This window comes from Silurus meridionalis, chromosome 4 (genome assembly GCF_014805685.1).
Source record: "Silurus meridionalis isolate SWU-2019-XX chromosome 4, ASM1480568v1, whole genome shotgun sequence".
NCBI lineage: Eukaryota > Metazoa > Chordata > Actinopteri > Siluriformes > Siluridae > Silurus > Silurus meridionalis.
In genome coordinates, this window is record NC_060887.1 from 30,203,235 (window position 1) to 30,231,034 (window position 27,800).

At 35.9% G+C, this 27,800-nt stretch overlaps 1 protein-coding gene across 1 annotated transcript in view; it reads left to right on the forward strand.

Annotated features, from left to right (window-relative positions):
- The first annotated feature begins 6,331 nt into the window (after nucleotides 1-6,331).
- The window catches only part of gfod1 (glucose-fructose oxidoreductase domain containing 1), a 33,264-nt gene continuing 11,795 nt past the window's right edge, over nucleotides 6,332-27,800 (forward strand). Inside the window, exon 1 of the mRNA XM_046848085.1 lies at nucleotides 6,332-7,183. Within this exon, the coding sequence (XP_046704041.1) occupies nucleotides 6,931-7,183 (253 nt within the window). The 5' untranslated portion in view covers nucleotides 6,332-6,930. The remainder of the gene's footprint in view (nucleotides 7,184-27,800) is intronic.

Here is a 27,800-nt window from a genome sequence, read left to right on the forward strand (position 1 = left end):
TATTTACAGTCACGCACAGTAGGTGGAGAAAACTTGTATCTGAACATATAAACTTGTTTCTGTGATTGCAGCTTGTATGGCTTAAATATTTTTCCTGTCAGTAATGTCTAAACCTTGGCTGAGAGAGTTGTGAGGCTGGATTCCCTGGAACCTTCTGCAAGGTTTTGACCTTGTTATAATGTCCAATACCGTGCAAGACTCTGTGATGAAAAGGGGATACATCACTGAATATATTAGAACAGTTTTTTTTTTTTTTTTTTAGTTCTGCAGTATTTTGAAACCTGAAATGTTTATAGAACTGGCCATAAAAGGGAATAGCAATGAATGCACTTTGATGGACTTTTGTTTAACATCCCCGATGTATTAGTTTACTTAGTCTTATTGCGATATTTGTTTTATAGTCTCTGCACTTCAGTTACGTTACTCTAAGTGTTATGTTTAATTTTAGTAAAATGTGGGAACGGTGTGTGTATGCGTGCGTGTAAGGTTTTTGATGCTGTTATTGTTTTTCCTTTTACTGTCCCCTGAAGAATTTGGAACATGAAATGCATTGGTTTTCTGGTTCGATTGGAAAATGTTTTATGGGACCAGAACAATGAATAAATGGGTTTTAGCACCGTTTGAAAATGTTGTTTTAAAAAATTTCTGATTAGCACTATTTATTCAGTGTGGGAGGCAGGAGCACATGGAATTGGGATAAATCTATATGATTTCAAATGAATAAAAAATGTGTCCATAATGACAGGGTGAAGAAGTTAAACTTAACATGCCTCATACATTTTTTTAAGGGAAATGAAAAACAATGTATGCTTGCTTCAGCCTGATTTTAATTGGGGAAAAAAGACAGAAGTAAGTGTGTGTGATGGCTGTCTGAAAGAAAGAATGTACAGTATATATATGTAATACCTGTGTACAGTGGTATATGTAGCAGAGTGATCATATATATATATATATATATATATATATATATATATATATATATATATATATATATGAAATCAAACTCCCCTAATCATTTTGATTTAAAGAACAAAACCCTATGTTTCAAATGCGCTGTGATTGACACGCTCTACCAAAACTTGTACTATCCATTTGCATATAAAACAAGAAAGGCACTGATTGTAGCACATGTGGATGCACCATAGTGGAAAGTAGCCCTTTAAAGTACATTTGTGCCTCTGAATAATTTGAATTAAAGTGCTGAAATGTGTCTTTGGCTCATTTGTCCTTTATTTCCATTGATTACCAGAATGATTCTCAACTAAACATAGTTGAGAATCTGTGTTTATAATCTGGAACACCAGGTGGCGCCACTTCCTCAAAACAAATAATATAATGAATAGAAAACAAAAAATTCTCATCTAATCCACCAGGAATATTTGTCACCATGTTTCACCATGCCTTTGATACTAGCATTAATGTATTAACAGTATGGCCAGTGATTTTAGCAGTGGACGAAGAATGCTTGCTGTTTCAATGCTGATTACAAATACTGTCTCCAGTGTTCACTCACAATCTATACCTTTCCTTCGCACATTTATTGCATACAGAGCTAGACTTTACACTGTGAGAGGAAGTTTGCTAAATTGGCATGCAGCACAATTTACAGGCAAGTAAACTGGTAAATCTGGTAAATATTTCTCAATGAATGGAAAATGCAGATTCATAAGAAGACAGAAAGGCAGGGTATAATAAAAGATATTTATTGCATGTATGAATAGAGACAACATGGACGTTCTGTAGTTCAAACATATGTTGGACACGGCCGACATTTACAGTATTCTGATGTGTAAACAGTGGTGGACGAAGTACACAAAGCCAGTACTTGAGATACAGGAGGTAAAATATGACTCCAGTAAAAGTAAAATTGCTCCCTTTAAACTTTCACTTGAGTAAAAATACAAAAATATTTGCCTTCAAATGTACTTAAGTATATCAAGTACTATGATTTATTATTGCTAGAATGTTCTTATTATCATTTTCGTAACAAGACTCTTTGCCTAATCAACTCAGTTTATGTGAAAAGATTTATTAATAGAACTGATTGATATCTAATAAAATGTTCATGAGCCCAAAACCTTCTTTTTAACTACTGAATGTTTTGCTGAATTAGAACTTTGAAAATAAAACTGCATTAGTTAAGTAGATTACAGACTCATGTTTTATATATTTCTACTATAAAATCATATGAGATGAGAAAATGCCAACTTTCATTTTAATATAATTTTTGTTACGATGCAACAATTATTTTCGGCTATTGGCACTCAGTCATGTGGATCTTTGGCCCTTCATATGAAAAAGTTTGTGCACCTCTGGTCTAGATCATTGTAATACTCCCAGACCTGCTATCAGACGAATTCCAGGTTGCTGAGATGGTGGGGTGTATATGGGGTCATGTTTATTTACCGTGCCTGAGAGGTAAAAAAAAATAGTCTTAAAATTAAAAGATGAGGGATAATAAGCTGCACTTTATCTTGGTTAATGCCACCATGAGCTTCCCTAAAGTCACTGGGAGAAACTCCAAAGTTACTTTTGGTCAGCTGGGGGCGCTGACTACGTTGAGTGTTCCTGTACTGAGTTGTGACCCAGTTAACTGCAATTGTATTTCTGTGAGCAGTCTTGTTAAATCTGCATTGTTTTATGTCTATGTATATATTTATCTTTTTTTTCCTTTTATTGGTTTTGTGCAGTTTTGGGGAGTTTGAATTTTATATATATATATATATATATATATATATATATATATATATATATATATATATATTTTTTTTTTTTAATAAAATAATAATAATAATAATAATAATAATAATAAAACATTTTAAATAAACAATTTTAATCCTTTTTCTCAGTGTGATCATTGAATTATCTATCCTTAATCTTTTACAATTCGTTGCTTGTACTATCTATCTATCTATCTATCTATCTATCTATCTATCTATCTATCTATCTATCTATCTATCTATCTATCTATCTATCTATCTATCTAAAAATCATATTACACCTCGCCATCTCAGCAAGTAACGCCATTCTTTGTGTTGTGTGCGAACCCGGATTTCACCTGATGGCGGTCAGGGACTCCTGCTATAAGGCAACCATGTAGATAATGTAGATAAAGGTTTAAATGAAGGAAAAACATCATCAAGGGTAAAAACATCCTGATCTGAGAAGATTCAAAAATTTGTCATGTTTATAGGAAGCAGTCTGGTACATCATCACTGGTACAACAATTCTCCAAACAGCCTATGACATAAATTAACGACACAAGACAAACATATAAAATATATAAGCAGACACATATACATCATGAGTTAACTAAAGGCAGACACTTGTGATAAGAAATAAAAAATGAATAAATCCTGTATCTTTTATCACAATCTTGGATGAAAGAAAAAGATATCCTACATTTTCTGATTAGATTAGATTATTTACTGGCTTTTTTATCCTGTTTATTAAAATGCCTTTTAAATATTGTTCATAAAAGAAAATAGAACCACACCCTACTTTAAAATTGCATTAATATTGTTTTTTCTTTTTTTTTCCCCTTTTTTCTTTTTTTTAATACCTGCATTGATTATGACGGATACCAGAAAATACACTGGATGTTTTACTATAAACTGTACAGTAAACGCAGGCAACACCTGGCAACAAACAATGAAAATATGTGATCTGCGAAAAGAAAAATAAGACCTACTTGATTTAGCGAAGCCTCAATGCTTTATTGTATTCAGTAATTATTAAAACACCTGCTTCCCTGTTGTACACTTTGTACAGTTCTGGTTATGTTTATGTGTATGCTCCCTTATCCTCTTTCCCCTTATAAACTTCCTGTGCTGATACACAGAGGAGATATTCACTGTCATTCATGATGTAATCCTTATTTTAGAACAGGGTTGTTTTTCTATATATATATACTTTAAAATATATAAAGTAAAATATACTTTAAAATGAAATCTATAAACTATTACTACATTTGGGTTAATTGAACTACTGAACAAACATAACTACATTTGTGTTAACTGAACTATTGTGTATTGTTTGGTTAACTATTACATTAAACATTTATATTACGTACTCTATACCCTGTTTAAGCATGACTAGCAAGTTCATTGTTTTTCCCTTTTTCACTTCCCTCATGATGTACAGTATGACACACAATGTAAATGTCTGGAAATGTTTATTTTAGCAGTAATTTTCATTGCTAATTTAATAAATAAATCTACTACTTCGGTTTAAAAATGTAAAAATGTGTCCATATATTAGTGAGACATTCTAACAACTGCATTTCAGGATATAAAATGTGCTGCATTCAGGGTCTTATAATAGGACCTGCATTCCATTGGTTACTGCATTTCATTATTTCTGTACATGTACCTTGTACAATGACAAAGTTGAATCGTATCTAATATCTGTTACATGTTTAATAGAAACATTGATATGTATGCATGAATTCTTGGTATGTGTTTGTCATCTCCAGATGCCTGCAATTCTTAAAAGAAATAATTTGATACAAAGATGAGAAACATAGGAGTCGAGGGTAATGCCAGTGTGTTGTTAAATGAATATATGTAATTGAATTGGGCTTTTTTTCTGACAAATAGTTTGGTTTGGGAAAATACTTATTTTGCAAGTATTTATTTTAATACTTATTTTACAAATCCCTATCAGACTATACTTATACTATACCTACAGTGCAGTACGGCTCAACGCCAGAGGAACTGGGTTCCATTTTATTTTGAGATTTATTGTAAAAGGTCCTGGAATGAAATATTGATCACACAGTTTAATGACATACTGACAATGCATATATATATATATATATATATATATATATATATATATATATATATATACATACACACACACAGAGCACCTTTCTAGTAATCTAGAAGGAAATTGATTTTCATACTGAACCAACAAGGGCAGGCCATGCACATATTTATCCATACTGATTTTGTACATATGTAGTAAATATGTACTAGCACAATTCTTATGGTTAAAGGGCTAAATACCACTCATGACTTTAAATGTTGTGTGGGATTGCATGATTGTAATTATTAATTAAATATTTGGGCAACACAGTGGTGCAGTGGATATCAAACAATCATTGTTCACATATGCATATGTTCATTTGGTCATATGGTCATTTGGTCATATGCTACACTGATGTTAAACACAAAGCTCTTAATTAATGTTATTATTGTTAGAGCCACGTCTCAAACTGAAGCTTCCATGCCGAGTTTTGTACTAAAACACAGCAGACCTAGTACAAAATAAATGTAAAAAATGCAGGAATTATTCAGTTTTAATTAATTCATAAAAGTCAGTAAGAGTAAGACAGAGTACATGTGTGTAAATGAGAGGGAGGGCAGTGGAGTAGTGCTGTTAAAGGGAGAAGAGCTGGAGAAGGTGAATGAGTTCAGGTACCTGGGGTCAGCAGTGCAAAGTAATTGAGAGTGTGTTAGAGAAGTGAAGAAAAGAGTGCAGGCAGGGTGGAGTGGGTGGAGAAGAGTGACAGGAGTGATTTGTGATTGAAGAATATCTGCAAGAGTGAAAGGGAAAGTTTATAGGACTGTAGTGAGACCTGTGATGTTGTATGGATTAGAGACAGTGGCATTGAGTAAAAGACAGGAGGTGGAGCTGGAGGTAGCAGAGCTGAAGATGTTGAGGTTTTCATTGGGAGTGACAACGATGGACAGGATTAGAAACGAGTTTATTAGAGGGACTGTAGGATGTACTGTATGTACTGTAGGACGTTTTGGAGACAAAGTAAGGGAGGCGTGATTGAGATGGTTTGGACATGTGCAGAGGAGGGACATGGGGTATATCGGTAGAAGAATGCTGAGGATGGAGCCACCAGGAAGGAGGAAAAGAGGAAGACCAAGGAGGAGGTTTATGGATGTGGTGAGGGAAGACATGCAGGTAAATGGATTGAAAGAGGCAGATGTAGAGGACAGGGGGGTGTGAAGACCGATGATCTGCTGTGGAGACCCCTAATGGGAGAAGATTAAGTTTAAATGAATCCGATGGGTTTATCATTATTTAAAAAAATATTTTTTTCCTTATTCATGAATGGCTAATTTCTGTGTAATTTATAGATAGATAGATAGATAGATAGATAGATAGATAGATAGATAGATAGATAGATAGACAAACTTTACTGCTATTGCATAGTCCTGGTTCAGAACAATGAAATACATATACATATAAAAGATATTGTTGATCAAATATTGATTCCCAAGGGGGCGTGTTTTAGTAAGTGGGCGGTGTCATTGTTTTAAGCCACGCCCTCTTGCCGTGCGGTGCCGCGCCTGTGCGGTGGAAACACACGGGAGTGTGTTCAGTTGTTACGGGAGTGAAGGGGTTAACCTTTTACTCCGAGGAGGTGAGGGAGGAGGAGGAGGAGGAAGACTGAGGAGTGACTTTCACTGACACACTGGCCGCAGGACTGATAGGATCCCGGCGCGGCTGATGTCTGGCGTTGTTTCTCGTTTGCACGGTGTAATCTGCGCTGTCTGGACAGGGATCCACGCAGGAGAACAGGTTTGTGCTATTTAGCACGCGCTCTTTTTTTTTCTTCTTATTTTTTCCCGTTGCACCCTGCGTTTGGGTTCTGCATGCATGCATGCTCTTTTGGAGGACAGGATGCTGAATTAAATCCGAGATGCATTGGAGGTAAAGAGATATCAAGGTTGAGTAAAGGAAGAAACACGGAGGCAAAAATGCGAGGCAGTGGCGGAAGCGGCACGCGCCGTGCAGGTGGATGGGCCGACCTGATGCTGTACGGAGAGACAGAGCGAGACAGATAAAGAGACAAGAGTAACACAGAAGGAGAGAGAGAGAGAGAGAGAAAGAGAAAAACTGAAAGACTGCGTGCTGTAGTGCCGCCATGCTATACTAGTCGGGTGTGCAAAGAGCGAGCTCGTGAACGCCATGCTTCCCGGGGTCGGGGTGTTCGGCACGAGCCTGACAGCGCGCGTGATCATCCCGCTGCTGAAGAGCGAGGGCTTCTCCGTGGAGGCGCTGTGGGGCCGCACGCAGGAGGAGGCCGAGGAGCTGGCCAAGGAGATGGACGTGCCCTTCTACACCAGCCGCATCGACGACGTTCTCCTGCACCAGGACGTGGACCTGGTGTGCATCAACCTCCCGCCGCCGCTCACGCGCCAGATCGCAGTCAAAACGCTGGGTGAGAGATACACACACACACACACACACACACACACACACACACACTTACATACTGTATACACCAAAGGTGCGTGTGCGCGTGCATGCTCCGGTTGACTTCCTGCTCATGCACTTGTGCTCATCATCATCATCATCATCATCATCATAAGAACAATAAGTACAACAGGATAAATGTGACTGACAGTACATTCATTCATGCATCTTTAGACATAATTTTATCCACCAGACACTAATATACACCCTGAATGCACATACCCCTTAATACACTCATTCACACACCTAGGGGCAATGTAGTATAGCCAATACATCTACTCCCATGTTCCTTTTGTTGAGAGATGAACAGAAACCAGAGAACCTGGCAAAAGAAAAATCCCAGACATGGAAAAACCATGCAAAACTGCACACAGACATTATCCTAGGCTTGCGATTAAACAAAGGAGCCTGTAGCTATGAGGAGACAATGTCTGTAATAATAATAATTATAAATAAGAGAAAAATAAATGCATGGGAAAAGTGTCATTACATATATGATATCTTGTTTAAAGTGGCCCTTTATATTATACGGTTTTAAATATATAATTTTTTAGTTTGGTTCTATAATACCAAAGATCTTAACATAAAATAGAGTGAAAATAAATATCACCAACAAACAGTTTTTATTAAAAAAAAAAAAAAAAACAGCTTGTTCCTAATATTATTTTAGAATTCAGAGTAAATGATTTCTGAATCCTTTATTGAATATTAGTGTTAGGGCAGATACTGGTATGAAACACTGGATCCCTATGATGATCAGACGTGTTTTATTGACTAGTAAAGTATATTATGTTGTCTGAAATAAAAGCTCATACATATAAACAGAGGTTTGTTTTAAATCCAACACTGTCTTACTGTGAGTATGTCAGTATTGAATCAGTAATGAGTTATTAGCTTTATGATTATTATATTGAACTATCTGAGCCTGTGCCTTATTTATACATTTACTTTTCTGGAAAGCGAATTTGTGTGTTTCACGATGATTGTTAGCTCTAATTTAAAAAGCAGCCGATCATTAGTAGCACCTGTTCACTTTGTAAGCTTGTGACTTAATGCCTTATTAACTTTCATTTCCAAACAATATGTTGATATTAAACAAGTCCCTGAGACAAGACATGACATTAACAAACCCCTTAATATTATACCAGTTTCAGGTGTATTGGTTTTTGGGGGAAAATAAAATATTTGATCATCTCCCTATGTGTATGGTTTAGGAAGGATTGTTATAAATCTATTTAAAAATTCATCTCTGTTTGGGGGGAACAAAATCATTGTTTCTAACATGTGTTTTTTGAAGGAGAATACATGTTTCCGGTTGTACTGGTTGTAATGTGTTTATACATGAACTGGTCAGAACCTAGGTGTGGCAACCAAATGTCCTATCTCAGCAGTAACATCATGCAAAAACTGCTTGGGCCATATGATGGAAAACCTGGTTCATTTGTGTGGGCCATTCAGCCTGTACACTGCTATACAGTCAGGTTGTTTAGGGTTCATGTGACAGCCAGTATTTGACAGCCTGGTTGGTAGATGTCATGTTTATATGTCGTGATGTGTATGTTTCCTCAGAAGTATGACAGTTTCAGACATGCTAATCAGAGTGCCTCGATTGGTGGGTGTCATTGCACACATCCTGTGTGTTGAAATCTGCCTTCATATTCCGGTTTAAATGCCACTTGTGTGATTGTTAGTGTTGTTAAACGTCTAACTGATTACCTAGGTATGCATTTGAAATGAAGCTTATTATGTAGTAAGTACACAAATGTATTCAGAGTCTATGTTGAAACAAATAACTGCAAGCATGTGAACACAGCAATCGGTTCTGAAAGTATCAGGGGTTTACTTTTTACTGTCTATGGCATTGAAAAACCTGAGGCCTATTTTTAAAACAATATTCACTATGACTCAGGCTTTTTTACTTTTTCTTCTTCTCTGTGCACCTTCTTGTTTTGGCGGCGTGGTTCTGATGTTCTTCCTTCAGGATCTTTAAACAGACTGGCGTACACAGGTGTCTCGAGCTTTAAAATAACCACTAGATTCCCAGAATGGTTCTTCATTGGAGTTAAAATCATGCTCATGACCCAATAATAGCTCGTAACCCTGAGCCGAGTCTGTGAAGCAGAATTATCATCATGACCTCTCTTGCTAATTGTGTTCTGCTGCCGCTAATCTAGTATCTGGTTGCAATTTACTATAAATGACATTATGATTTTGTCTTAACAACAGAGTGGCAGCAAAACAGTAATAACAGCTTTAGCACACATGTGGAATCAGGAGCATATATGAATTCTGTAAAATATTGCATGAGGGAAATTTTCCATACAGAAATATATTTTGCAATTCAGTTTTCCACAGTAAGTAGGTAAAATGCTGTATAAAATGGTGTACATATGATGAGTTAAAAATAACAGGGTGTGCTGTTTTAAGAAAATAATGAATGACAGGAAGGTGAGGTGAGGTCCAAAATCATTATTATATCCCAAATTGAACCGATTATTTTCCAGTAATGGCATTTCCCCATGTGTTTTACTCATTTTTAGGCCACATCAGTTTGTCAGTGATAAAAATGAATTGGAATTATTATAGTTTGTAGCTAAAGTTAATGTCCTTAATAGAGCAGTCAATTAAGAATTTTCACCTTCCTTACATTGGACTGAGTGAACAAGACATCAAATGTAGTGTATAATACACATCTGTGAGTGAAGTTAACTAGGAAAAGTCATATGTTTGATGTTTTTGTTCACATCATATTGAATTCTCACTTCCTGTTGAAGATGAGGAACAGAGAGGATGAAGTTAGCTTTACCTTGACAGCTTTCAGTATCAGTTCATTCATTTCAGCATCACTTTTGTCACACGCATTAAGAAGACTGCATGTGTTACTAGTTTTACAGGAATGATTACTTGTTTATTGCTTTTTGCTTTACCAGAACACAGACTGGGGACGGTAAAAGTACTGTAACAATGTACAGTGTTAAGTCAAATTGTGAGAAGTTTTGGAGTCATTTTTGTTGCAGTTCTGTCAAGAATATTTGGAGCAATTTGTATTCACTTGTTGTTCTGAACAGTAATTCTGCTGGACAGCTTGGTGTTTACTTTGCTGTGGTATTTATCTAATCCCCTGACCAGACCTTGAAGTGGGGCCGGAAGTGATGTACACTGGCTTAGGTGATTACTTTGTGGTGATGTGGCAAATGTACTTAGAAGCTGGAGTTTCTGAATTTGTATTAGATCCAGAGACAGACAAAGTCCTCTCTTTTGTGTAAGGACTGTTTTTTATATATATCAGTGTAGGCAATCAAAGTCTGTTCAGGTCAGGTTGCATAATGATGTGTTGATAAACATTTCATTTGCAGGCCAGGGTCTAAAGCTCTTTAAATAAACATGATCTATTGTGCTAAGCTAGTTAGCTAGCCTCTGAGGTGGAACGTTCATTAAAGAAACACAAGGAATAAAGACTTCCTATGATGGATTATAGTATGAGGTTAATATTTGAGCTGAATTTACTGTTTGTTTACCTGAAGTTATGTTAATGTGCGAAAACAAGGCTGCCATCTCCACTTCCTTGTTGTGACTATGACTATAGGAAAGACATCGGATATATTTAGAGAGATAGAGATTTGCTTGGGATGTTGCTGATGACATTTTGATGAAATATATTTCAAATGAATAAAAGACCGTTACAGTTATACTTATAGATTCACTTGTTTGTTTTTGTCTGCATGGGAGTTAGGGTTAAAGGTTAAAATAGTATAAAGAAAGTATATTTTGAAGTAGATGCAGAAATAAGCTTGTACAAGCCAGTTAGCTAATACAAACGTTGCTTTTCTTTTTTAAAGGAAAGTAACACCATGTTGGTGAAGCTAAAAACATTAGCTAGTATTGCACTCGCTCTTTAGGATTAGCCCTTACTATTCACAATGAGTCTGAATTTGTTTTTACTGGTACAGTTTATTACTGTGAAGTAAAGGGTTATAATAAATACTAAATGTGTAGATATGTATATGACACAAGCTAGTTTAAAGGGATAGTCATGAGTAACATCTGGAACGAAGCCGACAAAGAGATATCTAATATCTGTCTGATCAGCTGATTTGTGCAGATTTTTACATTTTTATGGTATGGTAGTACTTCAACTGACTATCTTATTAAAGGTGTATAATTTTTGGCATATTCTTAGTATAAGGTATACTCTTACTTGAAATTAGTAATATGTAAGATATTACGAATTGCCCATACTATACACCTAATAATGTCCTGGACATAGAAATGTCAGGGGCCATATTGTACCCTGTACACACATTATTGTGTGTATTTGGTACAATGACACAGTTATATGCCAACACTTCAGCTAAAGGCAGGATGACAAGACAATTCTTCAGTCTTACTCAGAATGCAAATCCATTTCCCCTTTCTAGGGTGTGGGACAGTCATTATCTCCACACTGTTGGTCTGTTTACTTTGTGTGGTGTGTTGATAAGCTAATCAGTTATTCCGAAAGTGGAATGTGAACTTGGAAGGCTCTGGCTTGTATTCATAAGCATGTAGATGCAGATTGTGGATGTTAGGGGAATATGTGTGAGGGCAGTTCAAATGTGGCATTTGAGGACATTTGAGGTCAACGTTGTCATAGTTGTGATGTGAACCAATTTGAACGTTGCAGCTCAATATTCAAGATTATTAAACCAATAGTTTGGAAAAAATAATGTTTGTACACAAATTTCCCCTTGCTGTTTGGTGTTTTGCATTGGAGTTGTGAGGTTAATACGACTAACTAAAAGGAAGCTTGTAGCTGTAGTATTGTGCATATCTACATCATCATCATACGATGATTTCAGACACTTCTTACGCTTTAGTATCTCAAACAAACTTGTTTATATGGTTTCTGGCAGTGTATTACACACTATTATGTTACAAATTGACAATAGAAAATGCCATATAGCGTAAAAAGAAGCAGCCATCTTGAAAGCAAAAATACTTCCTGCTCAACAAATTCAATTAGAATTGAAATTTGAAGGCAGAATAGAAGTCAATTGATATAAAATTGTATTCATTTTGGTTTAAAAACTACATTTGTTTCAATATGTTTTATCTAATAGACGTGTTTTAAAAGGAGTATGTTTGGATATAGACTAAACTGGTAGCTATGAAAATTGTAGGTCTAGCATTAAATAAAAAAAATCTTAAATACACCTCTTTTTTGGCTGAGATGAATGGATTTTGGTTTTTTTTTACATTTCATTATGCTTCTATTAATTGAAATTGATCTCACTTTAAAATTGTCATTACATCTACAGAATCTTTTTAAAAAAAAAATTTCAAGAGACTCATATTTCTTTGACGTATCCTAGAAAATTCCAGGTACAAAGAAAGAAAAGGTGTGTGCTTATCAGCTGGAGACAGGATAAACAGGAAACACAGGCTTTTAGAGCAAAACTGCAAAAGATTCACAAGACCACAGCTCCATTTTCTGTGTTCTTTTCTGGCCTCACACATCGTGACCCACTCACCGAACAGTGCATATGTAGTCAGCATTTCCTACACCTTCAAGAGACTCCCAGAGAAATAGTGCAAGGAGTAGAGCTGCCATTCCCATGCTTCTAGTAAGTGCTGTCAATTGTCTAAGAATTCCCCAGGCCTCTGTCTTAAGCCGTCTGGTTGGCTATTTGCATGCGAATGGAAGCAGAGAGAGTAAGTCTAAGAAAGAAAGAAAGAGCTTTACTTTAAATTTGTGTGAAAATGCTTTTGTTCACTGATTGAATTACCCATCTTCTCTAAGCACTGGCAAATGAACATTCCTGACTTAGTGCAGCTCACATGCTGATTGGTCTAAAGAAAAAAAGAACTCTCATTAGGCAAAGAAGCTAGCCATCCTCATTTAGGGTGACGTTTTCATGTATTTTTCATTCAGCCTTCGGAATGCTTCAATAGCGTCATTTGGCTTTTGACCTAGTACTAAAGAGGAGCAATAGTGCATATTTGCATTTCATGTTAGCTTCACTTCCTGAACACCATGAACTACATTATTATGCAAAGCTGCTTTACAGTAGGAGCAGAAGTGTGTCCTCGGCTTTATTTTCCAAGAGTAGGTCCTGTATATGAAGTACTTTGCTTCTTCCCATGACCACTACCTAAGAGAAGTGGATTCAGCTAGTATGAAACTCACTACACTTGCTGTCTGAATGTAGCTACATTGGTGGAGGATATCACAATAAAAATGGTAAATTCACCAGTAATTTAAATATTACAGAAAGTGAAAGGAGATAGGGATAGTCTGAGGGTCACTGAATAGAGTAAGCATTCTTCTCAATGCTTATGGCACAGTGTGTGTTTGTTTCCCAGTTGGTTTGATGGGAATTCAGACAAGTCTGATCTCATACCCAGGATGTAGAATGCAATACATAATTTAGAAGCACTCATAATCTTATTTGTTATAAGTGTTAAACTAGGTGAATGGAAAGGAAATGTAAGAAATAAAACAAGACAGCATGTTGTGATGTGAAGTAGAACTACTGTTAAAACTGTTGTCCTCTGAAGGTGTGATGGGGTGTCTGGTTACAAGGTTGGACCTCCATGGATAGTTCTTCATTCCTTGACAATATTTGCAGTGTAGCAGGACAGACATCCTACTGAAAAAGGCCACTGCTGTTAAGAAATAGCATTGCTATGAGGGGTGTACTTGGTCTGCAACAATGTTTAGGTAGGTGGTTAATGTCCAAATAACATCCACATCTTATTATCTATGATGTTTTCAGCTCGTTGTGCTATAGTAGCTGTTCAGTGGATATCGGACAATATAGGATAGTTTACTGGTGTGCTTCTCTGGACGGGGTGGTAGGTGCTAGGTGCTTTTAGTAGGTGCTAAACACTGTGTACTGCCTCATTTTGGAGATGCTCTAACCCGGTCTTGAAGCCATCACAGTTTGGCCTTTGTCAAAGTCTCGCAGATCCATACACTTGCCCATTATTTTGCTTTCACTACATCAACTTTGAGAACTGACTTTGAGAACTGAGATAGATAGAGAGATAGAGAGATAGAGAGATAGATAGAGATATGCTACTGTAATTATCGGGTTGGTATTGATTATTCCAAAGTTACCAGATAATTACAGTAGCCCAACTCTATCTATCTATTGATAAATATATATCTTTTCACCTCATAAAGTTTCTTCTTTTAGATATTTGTGTACTTTTGTTAAATGTCTGTCAAACAAGTTAGTTCCTGTTACTACTTTTGTTATTTCACCAACCTCTTTTTTTAAATCTTGCATCACTGTCTTGGTGTCATGGTACAGGAAATTCACTGTGGTGAGCCCAAGCATTATGCACAGTGTGCTGTCTTTTTAAGGCAAGTTAGACTTATCGTTCTCATCCTGCATTATGAGTAATCTATGTACCTCCACCCATTTTTGGTTACTAAATATACAGTAGTCTGGTCTAGTTTTTTAACATATTTGGCATTTGTGCAGTGTCTGTTTCTCAATCTGTGACTCATAGACGTTCATAGACGTAGAGATATGAGGTTGTTTCATTTTTTAGTCTTGGTTTATAAGGGATTAGGGTACATATAGAGGAAATGAGAGTGAAGCTGATGAAACTGTAATCAATGATGACCTTTATTAGAAAAAAGTCATTGCTCTTATTGAATCAATTTTGTTTCTTAATAGAAACAAACATAATTTTATAGAAAAAGATCGATCATATCTGGGAAATCACCAGTGCAGTTTGCTATTATGTAATTATTGATTCATTAACGATGTGGTCATCATGCCCGCTAATTTGCTGAATGAAAAAAAATTCTATCATTTTTTTAATTTCCTAAAATTGTCTATTCATACAAATCCCAAAATATCATACTTTTTAAACATACCAAAAAGCTAGCTATAATGAAGAAGAGAAGCAAGCAGTGATCCCTATGAGGCTCTGGTCTGACCTCCCACAATACTCTCTGACTAACGCCCACACAGCTGGTAGGAGGAAGATAAAAGAGACTGTAGACTGACCAAGTCAAACAATGGCCTGTATAAACTGACAACACACAAGAAATTCAAACACTCTGGGTTCTGCACCACTAATGCCTGGGTGAGATAATGACGGTCACATTTAATGGCCTTTGCGGCACTACTATCACTAATTGGTAGTGATGAGAGCAGTGCTTGATAACACACTGTTATTTGTGCTTTGGTTATGTTTTATATTGTGGTTAAATAAAATTTAGTCAAAACACAAAGCCAGTTTTGTCTTGCACCAACACTGTTTTTAAAACAATGAATTAACTTATGTGATATAACTCTTATTGAGTTACATCCAGTATTGGAAATAACTTCATGCTGATTGTATTGCGTAGTTTGTATACTTGGTGAGCATTGGGAAGAAATTAATATATTTTCATAATGTTCTTTCAGTAGGTTGAACCTGCCAATGCAATTCAACACAAAGCTAAAACCCAAAGGGTTTGATTCCTTTTATACTTCAGCAGTTATCCAACTGTAATGATTTTTATGTATTACAACTGTTAACAGTTACACTTCCTGAGATCCTTTTTTTCCTTTCCCTTAAAATTAATCACATAAATGTAGCTTCTCTTTATGCCCTCTATGTTGATGACTTACCTAGTTACAGATCTACGTGCTGATGCTGCTGACTTCTTCTATAACCTAAATCAATTTTTCCTCACAGAAAACTTTCATATAAAAAACGTTTAGATGTTTATTATCCTTTTACATGGAACATGGATATTTCTGTTAAAAATTAGTTAGCTTTTGAACAGAATCAAGCATTCAGGATCCAAGTTGTACAAAACGTGGTACATAACTGTTAAAACTGCTTTTTCAGCTGAGAATTTCTGAGTTGGTTATTTAAAGCCCTTAAAGGTAGTTTTAAGGTCATAAAAGTCAGTTTTATTTCCCTCAGTTAATACTGGAGTCAAGTTCATTTGTGTGCAAGACACAAATGCAAGACACTAAGTTGGGGGCTAAGCAGGATATTTAATTGGGTAAATTCAATATTTATGCATATTCCATAGCATGTTTCGAAGCATTGCCAGGCAACCATAAATAATATATAATCTAAAATATAAAGAATAATTAACCGGAACAAAGCATTCATGAGAACATGATTTAGAGTCTGCAGAGGTACTTAGACACAATGTGGTATAAAAAGACAAACAAATATAGAAGAAGCAACAAAACAGGTGGACACAAAGGGATAACAAATTCAATAATAGTACAGGGACTGAGACAAAACCAGAGCAAACACCAGTGCATGGAACCGTCATATGAAAGGACGAATCTGTGTCAACACCGAGCATAATGTACAGAGTATAAATCGAGGGTCTACAGTTCATTGGCAAGGAAAAAGAAGAAGTGTCATTGTGCACATTGTAACTGGAATTCGCCTTTTAGGCAGCAGGTTATAAAAAGGTTGTAAATATTGGAAAAGAAGTAAATATTGTTCTTAAGTATTTTAATATTGCTCAGCATTGCATTAGCATTACTGTTTTTGTATGTGCTTAAGCAGAGAATCAACTAAGTCTATATACACTCCTGTTTATTTAAGTGCAGGACAGGACCTACAGTCTAGTATGTTTTTTTAATTGAAATCCTCTCAAAGCTCTACCAATGTCAATAAATCATCGGTGCTTGTGCTTATTGCTTAGATGCCCCATGTCACATCCCTAATGAGCTGTCATAACATCCTCTATCTTTCCTCTTTACATTCTCACACCGTTTCACTCCCTGTTCTTTGAGAATGACTGTGTTTTAGCTTCAGATGTCCTTCTTCCTGTACAAGTTCTGGAATGAGGTGGTTTATTTATAGCTGCCATGAGCAAGCAGGAGCAGCTGATGAGCTGACAAGTTGACAGGATGAAAGAATGGCAGGTAGAAAGGCAGACCTTGAATATTTAAAAGCTGTGAGTGAATTTGTCTTTCTTTATTACGTAAACCATGAAGTTTCCATTCAACTTGTGGATGTTCTGACAATGTTGGTGATTAGATCTGGCTTCAGCTTTCTTTATCATTAACAAGAGCACAGTCTACAGAAAAGACATTGGGATTTTTTTTATTAAAAAGATCATAAAGGTTAATTAGCAAATAGTAAAGCTAGTTTCAATAAGTCACTCTCCAGAATTGCATGGCGTTGAAGTAAATGGTAGCCATTTTGTTTCAGTATTCTTTAACCTGGCATAAGTCTCCAACCTTCCTTACTCCAAAACAACCCTAGACAATTAAGCTTCCAACTCCATGTTCGACTGTGGGGGTGAGTCAGTCTGCGAACATCTTCTCTTCTGTTCTCCATCATACACAAGTTCTTCAATTAGATCCCAAATGTCAAATTTGGACTCATCTGTCCACAGAACAATAACTGTCTTTGTCCTTTACCTCATTGCATACAAACAAAAAGAACATGCATGTATCTCAAAAACTAAAAGAAAAAATCGAGGTGTTTCCAAACTTTTGACTGACAGTGTATTTCACTGCTTATGATCTATTATTGCATTAAATAGTGATATTGTGCAGTAATTTATTCCAGTTATTGCAATGCAGTAAAATATAAACAGCTGCTTTTGGGAGTGCTTTGTTAAATTCGAGGAAATCAAATGTGCTTTTGGTTTACTGTTAAATTGATCAAGTACAAGCTTGTGATTATATCGTGCCAAAACAACGAGTATTTATCATATTTTTTGAACTCACTGTACTGAAAACATATATTGTGACCCTGCTCTTTTAACTGCTGTATAATCATAATAGTTGAAATGAGATTAGGTTTGGAATGATCATGTCTCACATGCTTAAGGCACGTGTTTCTAAATCTCTCCTCGTTACTAGCAGTGGGGGAGAGCAGGGAACACACACTATCTTATTATGTTAAGATTTGTTACTATGGCTAAGGATGACCTTGGATCCTATTCCATCAAGAGAGTTTTCTGTTGTTACACTGCATGTATTCTCTAGCAATGGATAATGATTTGAAGCAAAAGACATTTTCTTTGACAGATAGCAGTCTGTTTTATTGTATAATAACATACAACACATGTTTCCAAAAAATCAACAAATTGTGCTTTCTGTGTCACAGGAAGAGATGAGCCCTGTTCATTTTATTTATTTTTATTTTTATTTTTATTATTGGAATGAATGGAAGTAATTATAAGGCATGCACTTCTACACAAAGTGCGTTTGTTAAAAATGCAGAATAGAAACAATATAAAGGACCCACACGGACACCACATTGGCGTACAGGGATTCTGGTCATGTTTTAGCAAGAAATTAGCCAAAAAATGGTTACTAGGGGTGAAATGGTACAGACAATTCACGGTTCGGTAGGTACCTCGGTTTTAAAGTCAGGATTTGGTTCAATTTCTGTACAGTTACGGGGGAAGAAATGCAAAACAAAATTGCTTGTCATTTTTTTATGCAGTGTATTATTAACATTTTCGATCATTTGAACAGTTTTTATTTAAAACAATTTTAAATAAAAGGCCTGCTTGTTTAAATTATATAAAATATTATTATTTTTAAATGTAATACAAAAATGTTTTTATTAATCCAGTGGCGGGCAGAGCATTGCCTTCTCTGCTGGCCCTAACACTATCAGAAGCACTGACCTACATTTATGACCTAAATTCTAATATTTGTTCCATGAAATTGTATTCATTTATTCTCCACAGTTATTTTCTTCATTTTGTAGCGTTTCTCTTGGCTGCACTGCTTCCAGTACATGTATGTGGATGTTAGATTTTTCTGACTAATAAAATTTCAGCCTCTATGTGCTGCCATGTCAATCTAATCTGCCCAGAGCTTTCACAATCAGTAGTGCTGGACAATGTACCTTAGACTATATTAGCAATGGGTCTGTTTCTTTAACCAATTAGATTTCAAATTTGCCTCACAGGGCAGCTAGCTGGCCCAAAATAGCATCAGCATTTTTCCATCCTCTGATTGGTTGGTTAGAGGGAAACTGTTACAGCCAAGTACGACTAGACTTTTTTAAGCCCACAATAGCTGACAGAGAAAGAAAAATTGATTTGTTCTCGGACATTCACAAAAATCCACTTTCTAGAAAAGCTAGACATCTTGAGTTGAGGTCGGCCAATCCCGAAGCTAGCTAGCTTGTCTCTGTCTGGGAAAGGGTTTGTATGAGAAAGTTATACTCAAAGCACCAAATTTCAACTGCTCTAATACAAGATACACAAATTTGTATGGTCCTATCAAGCAGACAAAAACATGAACATGATTAATAGGACATGTGGCTTTGCATAGTCCATGTGCAGCTGTTATCACTTAGTGTGTGCTCATGTTTGTTGGCAGTTATTTTGACAATAATGACTGTATGTTGAGTTATTTTCAAAGGACAGTAAATCTATACTGCTATACAAGCTGCACATTGACTAAAATATATCCATGGTTTATTTCTATAGTATTGTCCTTTGAGCAGAATTTACTAAAATGAATTCCTCGCACAATGTAAGTCAACTGCAAATTGCTACCTGTAATTATATTAACCTTTAAATATAGGGCTAAATAAAGACAACCTATTTGTGGCCTTTACACGCCTTGTTCATTTAAATCGCACCTGCCCTCTGCCCTTTTTCCATTTGCATGAAAATCAAAGCTGGAATAATGACGTGTAGAGTTTGGTGTTGTATTCTACCATGCCAAATGTAGAAGGGTGACTAATTGGTCCCGAGGCACAGGGAAGCTGTGTGGTGCACATGGCATCAATGGCACATGAAGTCAGTCACTATGACTGGAATGGTGCCCTACATTTTATTTTAAATGGCAATGTTAATTATTTTTTTTGCATACTGGCTATTTTTCAATATACGCTTTTGGATTGTTTTGTTATTCATCATAGTGGAAAGTGTATATTTAGAGTATGATTACATATAACACCAACAAAGAAAATTCATGGTGATTCAAAGAATTTTTAGCAGTGACCTGACCTGTGAATGTACGGAAGAAGCACCGTGTTGCACTGGATATGCGAGCATCTGAAAATCTAATTTTAGTTACTTCCTAGGAGGTCAAGTTCTGACAACATTGCAGAGTTACTATAAATAGATTGAATATTACAGAATAAAACATGAATGAATCATTTCTATTCATTAGCTTCATTAAATATTGAAAAGTGTAGTCATGTCGTTCTTTTTAAAGGTCTTATTTATTCTAGGAGTGTGGCTCACTGTTTCTTATATCAGGTATATGAATATGAATGACTCGATTTGGTTTCTGGGCTGGACGGATTATTAATGTAATATTGATATTGTGATAAAACGATATTGTGATATACTTTTTTGAGATATCATTGGTATCGTGATGTAATTGTTTTTACATTTTTAATAAATGATAATGAATGGATGACTTTAGTAAACAAATTTAATACGTTTTGTAATATTATTTTTCTTCTTCTTTCGGCTGCTCCCATTAGGGGTCTCCACAGCGGATCATCCATCTTCATACCCCCCCTGTCCTCTACATCTGCCACTTTCAAATTAACAACTTGCATGTCTTTCCTCACCACATCCATAAACCTCCTCCTTGGTCTTCCACTTCTCCTCCTTCCTGGTGGCTCCATCCTCAGCATTCTCCTACCGATATTCCCCATGTCCCTCCTCTTCACATGTCCAAATCATCTCAATCGGGCTTCTCTCACTTTGTCCCCAAAACATCCTACTGTCCCTCTAATAAACTTGTTTCCAATTCTGTTAATCGTCGTCACTTACAATAAAAATCTCAACATCTTCAGCTCTGCTACCTCCAGCTCCTGTCTTTTACTCAATGCTACTGTCTCTAAACCATACAACATCGCAGGTCTCACCACAGTCCTATAAACTTTCCCTTTCACTCTCGCAGACACTCTTCTATCACAAATTACTCCTGCCACTATATATATATATATATATATATATATATATATATATATATATATATATATATATATATATATATACATATATTTTTGTAGAGTAGAAATGTCCTCATGTATCATGTTATTATTTCCCCCATTTAAACATAATAGGTTATATGCACAACATTTTTGCCATTGTTTTCAGGTACACTTACCATATAGGTTACTTTGTATATGCACTGTTGCCAATCTGTTACTTTGCACAATAACTCAGCTCCCCACTGTACCCACCATGTCCATGAAAGAATAGAGACCACCCAGGATCCTTGTTGACTAGATATCATCCAGGTGGTGACCCAGCACAGCAGTGGCCCTGACATGATAATGACCCTTTACTGCACGTAGTTGTGGATATTAGCAAGATAGCAAATCCCACTAAGTGATGCTAATGGCCAGCCCCCTGGCTGAGGGCTTCTTATTAAAATTTATGGAGTTTGATGAGTCCAGGCCTTTCATGGAGGCCAACTGCAAATGGCTCCTTTTTCGAACGATCTGCTATTTACGGTAGATGTCTTGTGGTAGAACAGAAGTGCAAGTTCTCATAAAGAGCTCTACATTACATATGCCAGTTTTTAAGCTGTTAGTATGGAAATGTCACACTTATTTACAGTGATTGTTTTGTTTGTCAGAAAGAAGTAAATTACTTAACATGCCTTGATTTTTTTTCTTGGTCCAGATTTTCCTAGACACTTTTGTTCAAGCTTCTCAACCACCTAAAGTGAGATTCCTGTTTGACATTTAAAGCTGTTAAATGTACTGTGGTGGATAACTATTGTGTCCTTTCACATGTGTTAAAGGCTGTAGTGTATGGTATTGTTTTAATGCTATTTATTTAGTTCTAAGACTTAAACATCTATCAATGGCAGTGCAGACAGAAGTCTTTGGATCAGTAAAACTAACATTGCTGGAGCCTTAGAGATGCACTCATCCATCACAATTGATAGCGGCTGCATTTAGATGCTAATGTAGACGGCTAATGGCTTTTGCTCTTGGGTGCTAGAGTCAGCAACCAGTAAAGGGTGTTGTTCAGCAGAAAGGTGTCTGGTTTTTGGACGTATTCACATCCAGTCATGAGAGAGCTGATATGCTGACCTGATTATTTAAGGTTGTTGACTGTTTGTCTCGAAATTTACTTTCCTTATATTGTCGATGACTGTTATGTTCCTTATTACTATGCACAGTAGTCTGCTTGTTATGTATTACACATAGCCCATGTTCTATGTAATGTGCTTAAGTGTTTTTAAATTACACATTTTTGACAGTCTGGCAAATAGAGGACCAGTGTTTAATATTCTGGTTTTATAAACCCTTTCAAAACTGTTTAAAGTGTTAAATACATACTAGAGCTGTAACGATTCCTCGAGTGACTCGAATAATTCGGCTTTTTTTTTTGGAAATAAAGTCGGAATTGCAAAAAATAAAAGTCAGAATTTGCAAAAATAAAAGTCAGAATTGCGTGAAAAAAATATTTTGTGGCAAAAGCGGGCCAAAGAAAACAACAAAGTTTCCTAAGTTTGGGATCATTTCAAACTAAAACAAAGAAAACACAGTGCAGAGAGTTTACTTTTATTTTTTAATCATTGGAAATTAATTTTTATATTTTTATTTATGATTTTTTTTTTATTTATATATTTGTATTTGCATTTTGATGTAATATGGCAATTAATGCATTAAGTGGTTTTGTATGCAAATATTCTTGTATGCAAATATTAGCAATAAAAATGCACATTTATCTAAAAAGGAAACAAATGACTTTGACATAGACCCGTCTTATTTTCTCTTGTACATTTAGTATTGCTCTTTAATAAAGAAAAAGTACTTCTTACCTGATTATTCGATTAATTAATGGAATAATCAGTAGAATACTCGATTCCTAAAATAATCGATAGCTGCAGCCATAATACATACCTTACTTACCTACTTACTGAATACTCAGCTTTATCTTTAGCTTTATCACATCCAATACAAAAGTTCTGAGTGGCAAGAGTTTGGACAACAAATGCCATATACAAATATAAAGCATCCATCCGTATTTTGTAAAACAGGTATATTATTCTCTTACATGGGATTGCTGGGAATATTTGCCTGATTTTTGGAATATCAGAATAGAGCATTATTTTCACCCAAATTTATGATCACAGTCTTGATATCACCCAAATGAGGATGGGTTCCCCTTTTGAGTCTGGTTCCTCTCAAGGTTTTTCCTCATAACATCTAAGGGAGTTTTCCTTGCCACAGTCACCACGGCTGCTCATCAGGGATAAATACACATCATTCACCTTAACTGTTAATTTCTGTAAAGCTGCTTTGAGACAATGTCTGTTGTGAAAAGAGCTATAGAAATAAACTTGACTTGACTTGACTTGACTTGACTTGACTTTTCTGTCAGTCCTGTCTTTGGTTTGCATTTGGAAGACACTTCATTGAGAAGTATATGTTTTGTAAATTTAATTTAGCTGTCTATTTTTTTTAATTATGGTTTTATTCCTATGTCTGTTTTTGGAAATGGACATTATTATCGTCATAATTTTTTTTACCCTTTGGAAAGTCCAAGCTGATTTTTAAGAACCGAAAAACAAAACCCACTTTTGTCCCTATAAATGATAAAGACCTCTGTTCTCTTGGGTTTATTCTGCAATTTCACTTCCATTATTACAACATGGCTCTTTGACAATATGAAACATTTGTGAGAGATCAGTTCATATCAACAGGAGAATGGAATTTTCTCTCACAACACTGCACATGGATATATTTGACAAAAAAGCTTTTACAATTGGATTCACATCCTCAAGAAAGACTTCTTTACAGTATATGTGTGTAGAGCCATGTTAGTCAGTATATAAGAGGCTGTTATTCTATCCAGATGAGACTTCACCAAATATTAATTTTAAGGGTGGGGACAGCTTGTACACCATTGTATTGTATTGCAGCAAAGAGCTCTTGCACTCTTTTTTTTCTGTTTGTTTTTTGTTTTTTTGTTGTTTTTTTTCCAGTGGTTAAATAAATGAAAAACTGTACCCTAATTTGTTTAGTTTAAAAAATTACACAGACTATGTTACAAATTTTAGGGGTGCCAATAATTCTGGAGGGCACTGTACATCGTTAAAATATCAGTTTAATGTGATGAATATTAATACACCACAGCGCTACTGAATTCTGTTTCTTCTATTTTGATTGCTATCATTTCTATAGTAGGATTTCAGTCTTGTAGGGTGAAGACAGATTAAAAGGTGTGTACTTGTTGAGACAACAAAGCTTTCTGTATAGAGATGTTTGCTTAATATTTATGAAAGGAGTGTCCAGTATAAGTGTTTTCTAAAAGGTAAGATAAAGCTTTAAATGTATGTTTTCTGACATGAAAAAGACTTGAGGACAGAGGGCTTTATATGTTCTTTCTTTTTTCTAAATGTGATCACCTTTTTGCAACCTGCAGTTAACAAATGTCCACATCGAGCACTGACGGTTGAAGTATAGATATTATTTGTATATACTTTTGTTCCAAGTTACCATTATGAAAGCATTACTACAGAGTACATATGGAAAATGATTTATGTGTCTGTGATTGGACAGTCATGTAAGAGAGAGAAGGGATCAATAGTACAGTATGGACTGGGCATGTAGCCTGGGGGACATGTAATTTAATCTCAGAGTTGGCCTTCTGCTCAAAGTCTGCATGCTCTCTCCATCTCTCTCTCTCTCCCCCTGTCCCTCTCCCTCTCTCTCTCTCTCTCTCTCTCTCTCTCTCTCTCTCTCTCTCTCTCTCTCTCTCTCTCTCTCTCTCTCTCTCTCTCTCTCTCTCTCTCTCTCTCTCTCTCTCTCTCTCTCTCTCTCTCTCTCTCTCTCTCTCTCTCTCTCTCCCTCTCTCCCGCTTTAGCCAGTGGACTTGTATTTTCATGTCTGTATGACGCTTATTCTGGTTTTGGTTTGTACTTTGTACTTTTACATTTTCTTGAATAAGGAAAATGTATGTTTATGTGCTATTTTTGCTCTGCGGCAGTAGCACACATCTGACTGATGTGCATACAGTGTGTCACACAGCCTGTGTTTCTAAATCTTCATCTATATGCCACACATGTATCTGACCTTTATAATGAGGACCTTTAGGGCAGAGGTGGGAGTCTCAAGAGACCTCAGGGTTCGATTAAGTTTTAATTGCAGCTGCCATGATGCAGTTATTAATGGATTATTTCTACAACTTACTGCATCGTTAATTGCCAATATACTTTAAAAAATGTTTTACTTATGCTGCCTTTAAAAACATAACATTCTCCATTATGAAAGATGCTTATAAGACTATATTATACACGGATATGGAAATGTGATATTTCAGTAAATTATGGATGGAGCCACTAGGAAGGAGGAAAAGAGGAAGACCAAGGAGGAGGTTCATGGATGTGGTGAGGGAAGACATGCAGGTAGTTGGTGTGAAAGTGGCAGATGTAGAGGACAGGGTGGTATGGAGACGGATGATCCGCTGTGGCGACCCCTAATGGGAACAGCCGAAAGAAGAAGAAGAAGATGTCAGGGGATTTTACTGATAGTGTAGTATTTGCCCCCATATTTTTTAAATAGTGAATGAAAAATGTTATGCTTTTTTGTTTTTCATGATATTGATTTCATATTTAATTTGCTAGCAGAACCTTAAAATCAATTGGCATAAATACCCCGTATCATAAATTTTTCATGAACTACTATTTTAAACTTATTGATTTTTCACTCCTCAATATTGTTACAGAGTATATATACAGTAAGCGGTACACAAATACCAAACACAAAATTCCTTGTCGTTTTTTTGTTTTTTTTATTACACAGTTTATTATTATAAGCATTTGTGATCATCAACATTTGAACAATAAAACATTTGTTTTTTAAATAAAATGCCTGCTTGGTTAAATAATATTTTATAATATTTTATAAAAATAACATTGAATAAATCAAATTATGCAATACACTTTTTTATTATATTGTTTAAATTCAGTAATCAGTTAAACTGGCACAAATTAAATTGGTTAAATAAAATGTAATATATAGAAACATTTTATAGTTTACATTTGTTAGACACCTTTTGGGAAATACACGTGTATACACTCCCTCGTTATGTGGAATTGTCAGGATTTTCTCCTTTTAAGAGAAATTCTTCAAGCTGAACAAAAGGTTTTGTACACAAAAAAGGTTTGCACTTGTTGAGATGAAGTTCTCTGTAAAAAAGACATTTGTGTGACATTTATTTAAGGAGTCTCCAGTAACAGTGCTTTACACTTTGTTTTCTAGTAATATAACAAGCTCAGTTCTGTGTATTTTTTTTAATCCATTTTCATATTGCATGTTTATTGCTGTGTTGGTTGTTTAATAGAGGTGTTAATGGACTGAATGGCTTGTGCATAATGTGTATTGTGACTGCTCACTACTCATGTGAGCACATGGCTTAATTCGAATATTGGGAAGCCATGCAGCAGAATAAGCCTTGTGTGTGATTAATGTGGCAGAGCACAGAGCTCCCATCAACAGAGCTCAGCTGGAGTGTGCCTGGCTCTTTGTCATCGAGTCGCAGCTGCATCCTATGACACACGCACACGCACATGCAAACGCACATACGCCTTTCCTAAAACGACCTCCATACACTGTCTTCCCTGACAGAGGGCAGGGGTGTGGTTGTGGCTAGAGGAATATTTTATGGGCACGCGACCCATTATGTGTAAAGTGTTAGCAGGACCTGTTTTACTTGCTCCTGCTTGAATGCAGCTTGAGGTAACAAGATAAGGAGTAAGCATATGTGTGCCTACGTGTGTGATTGTAAAGGGGTTGAGCTAGTATTGTGCAGACACCCATGTGCATTTCTTCTTATTGGTTCATTCTTGTGTGTGTGTGTGTGTGTGTGTGTGTGTGTGTGTTAGACTCTACTTCTGTGTCATTGTTTCCTGGGTAACGCATTTCCTCAGTGACACGGAGGCTCCTGAAGTCAATAACATGCATAGTGTATTAAAGTCTAAGTGTTAATGTCATACTGGTGGTGGGGGGGAGGGGAGCAAGTAATTATATGCCTATAATATTTTCTTTCATTTTAAACCACATATTTTTTTATATTTTTTTTATTAATTGCTCAATATCTCAGGTTCTTATTCAGCTGTTTGTCTTCACATATATTTACCAATAATTGCTATGAAATACTTAATGCATATACTTTCATACGGCAAAACTATTAACGAAATGTGTGTATTAACAAGAACAAGTGTAAGAAAGCATTGAGTTTAAGAGTTGAATTAAATAATCACTTTTGGATATTAGCTATAAAGGCTTAATGGCAGGTCCAGGAGGCCTGGGGTGCATTCCAGTTCATTCCAAAGGTGTTCATAAACAGGCCAATCAAGATCTTTCACTCCATACCATGTAAAGCAATCTTCATGGAGCTCACTTTGTATACAGGGGCATTGTCATGCAGGACAGGTTTAGGTCTCGTAGTTCAAACTGAGGGTAAATGTAATACTACCACATACAAAGACATCTTGTACGATTGTCTGCCTCCAACTTTGTGGTAACAGTTTGCAGAAAAAAACATGTTTTAGAAGTCGGTGTCCCAATACTTATGTAGAAACAGCAAGAGAGAGAGAGAGAAACAAAGGGAGGCAAAAGAGGTGCTGTTCAGTGGTGCTGAGCAAAAGAAACCATTGTTAGAT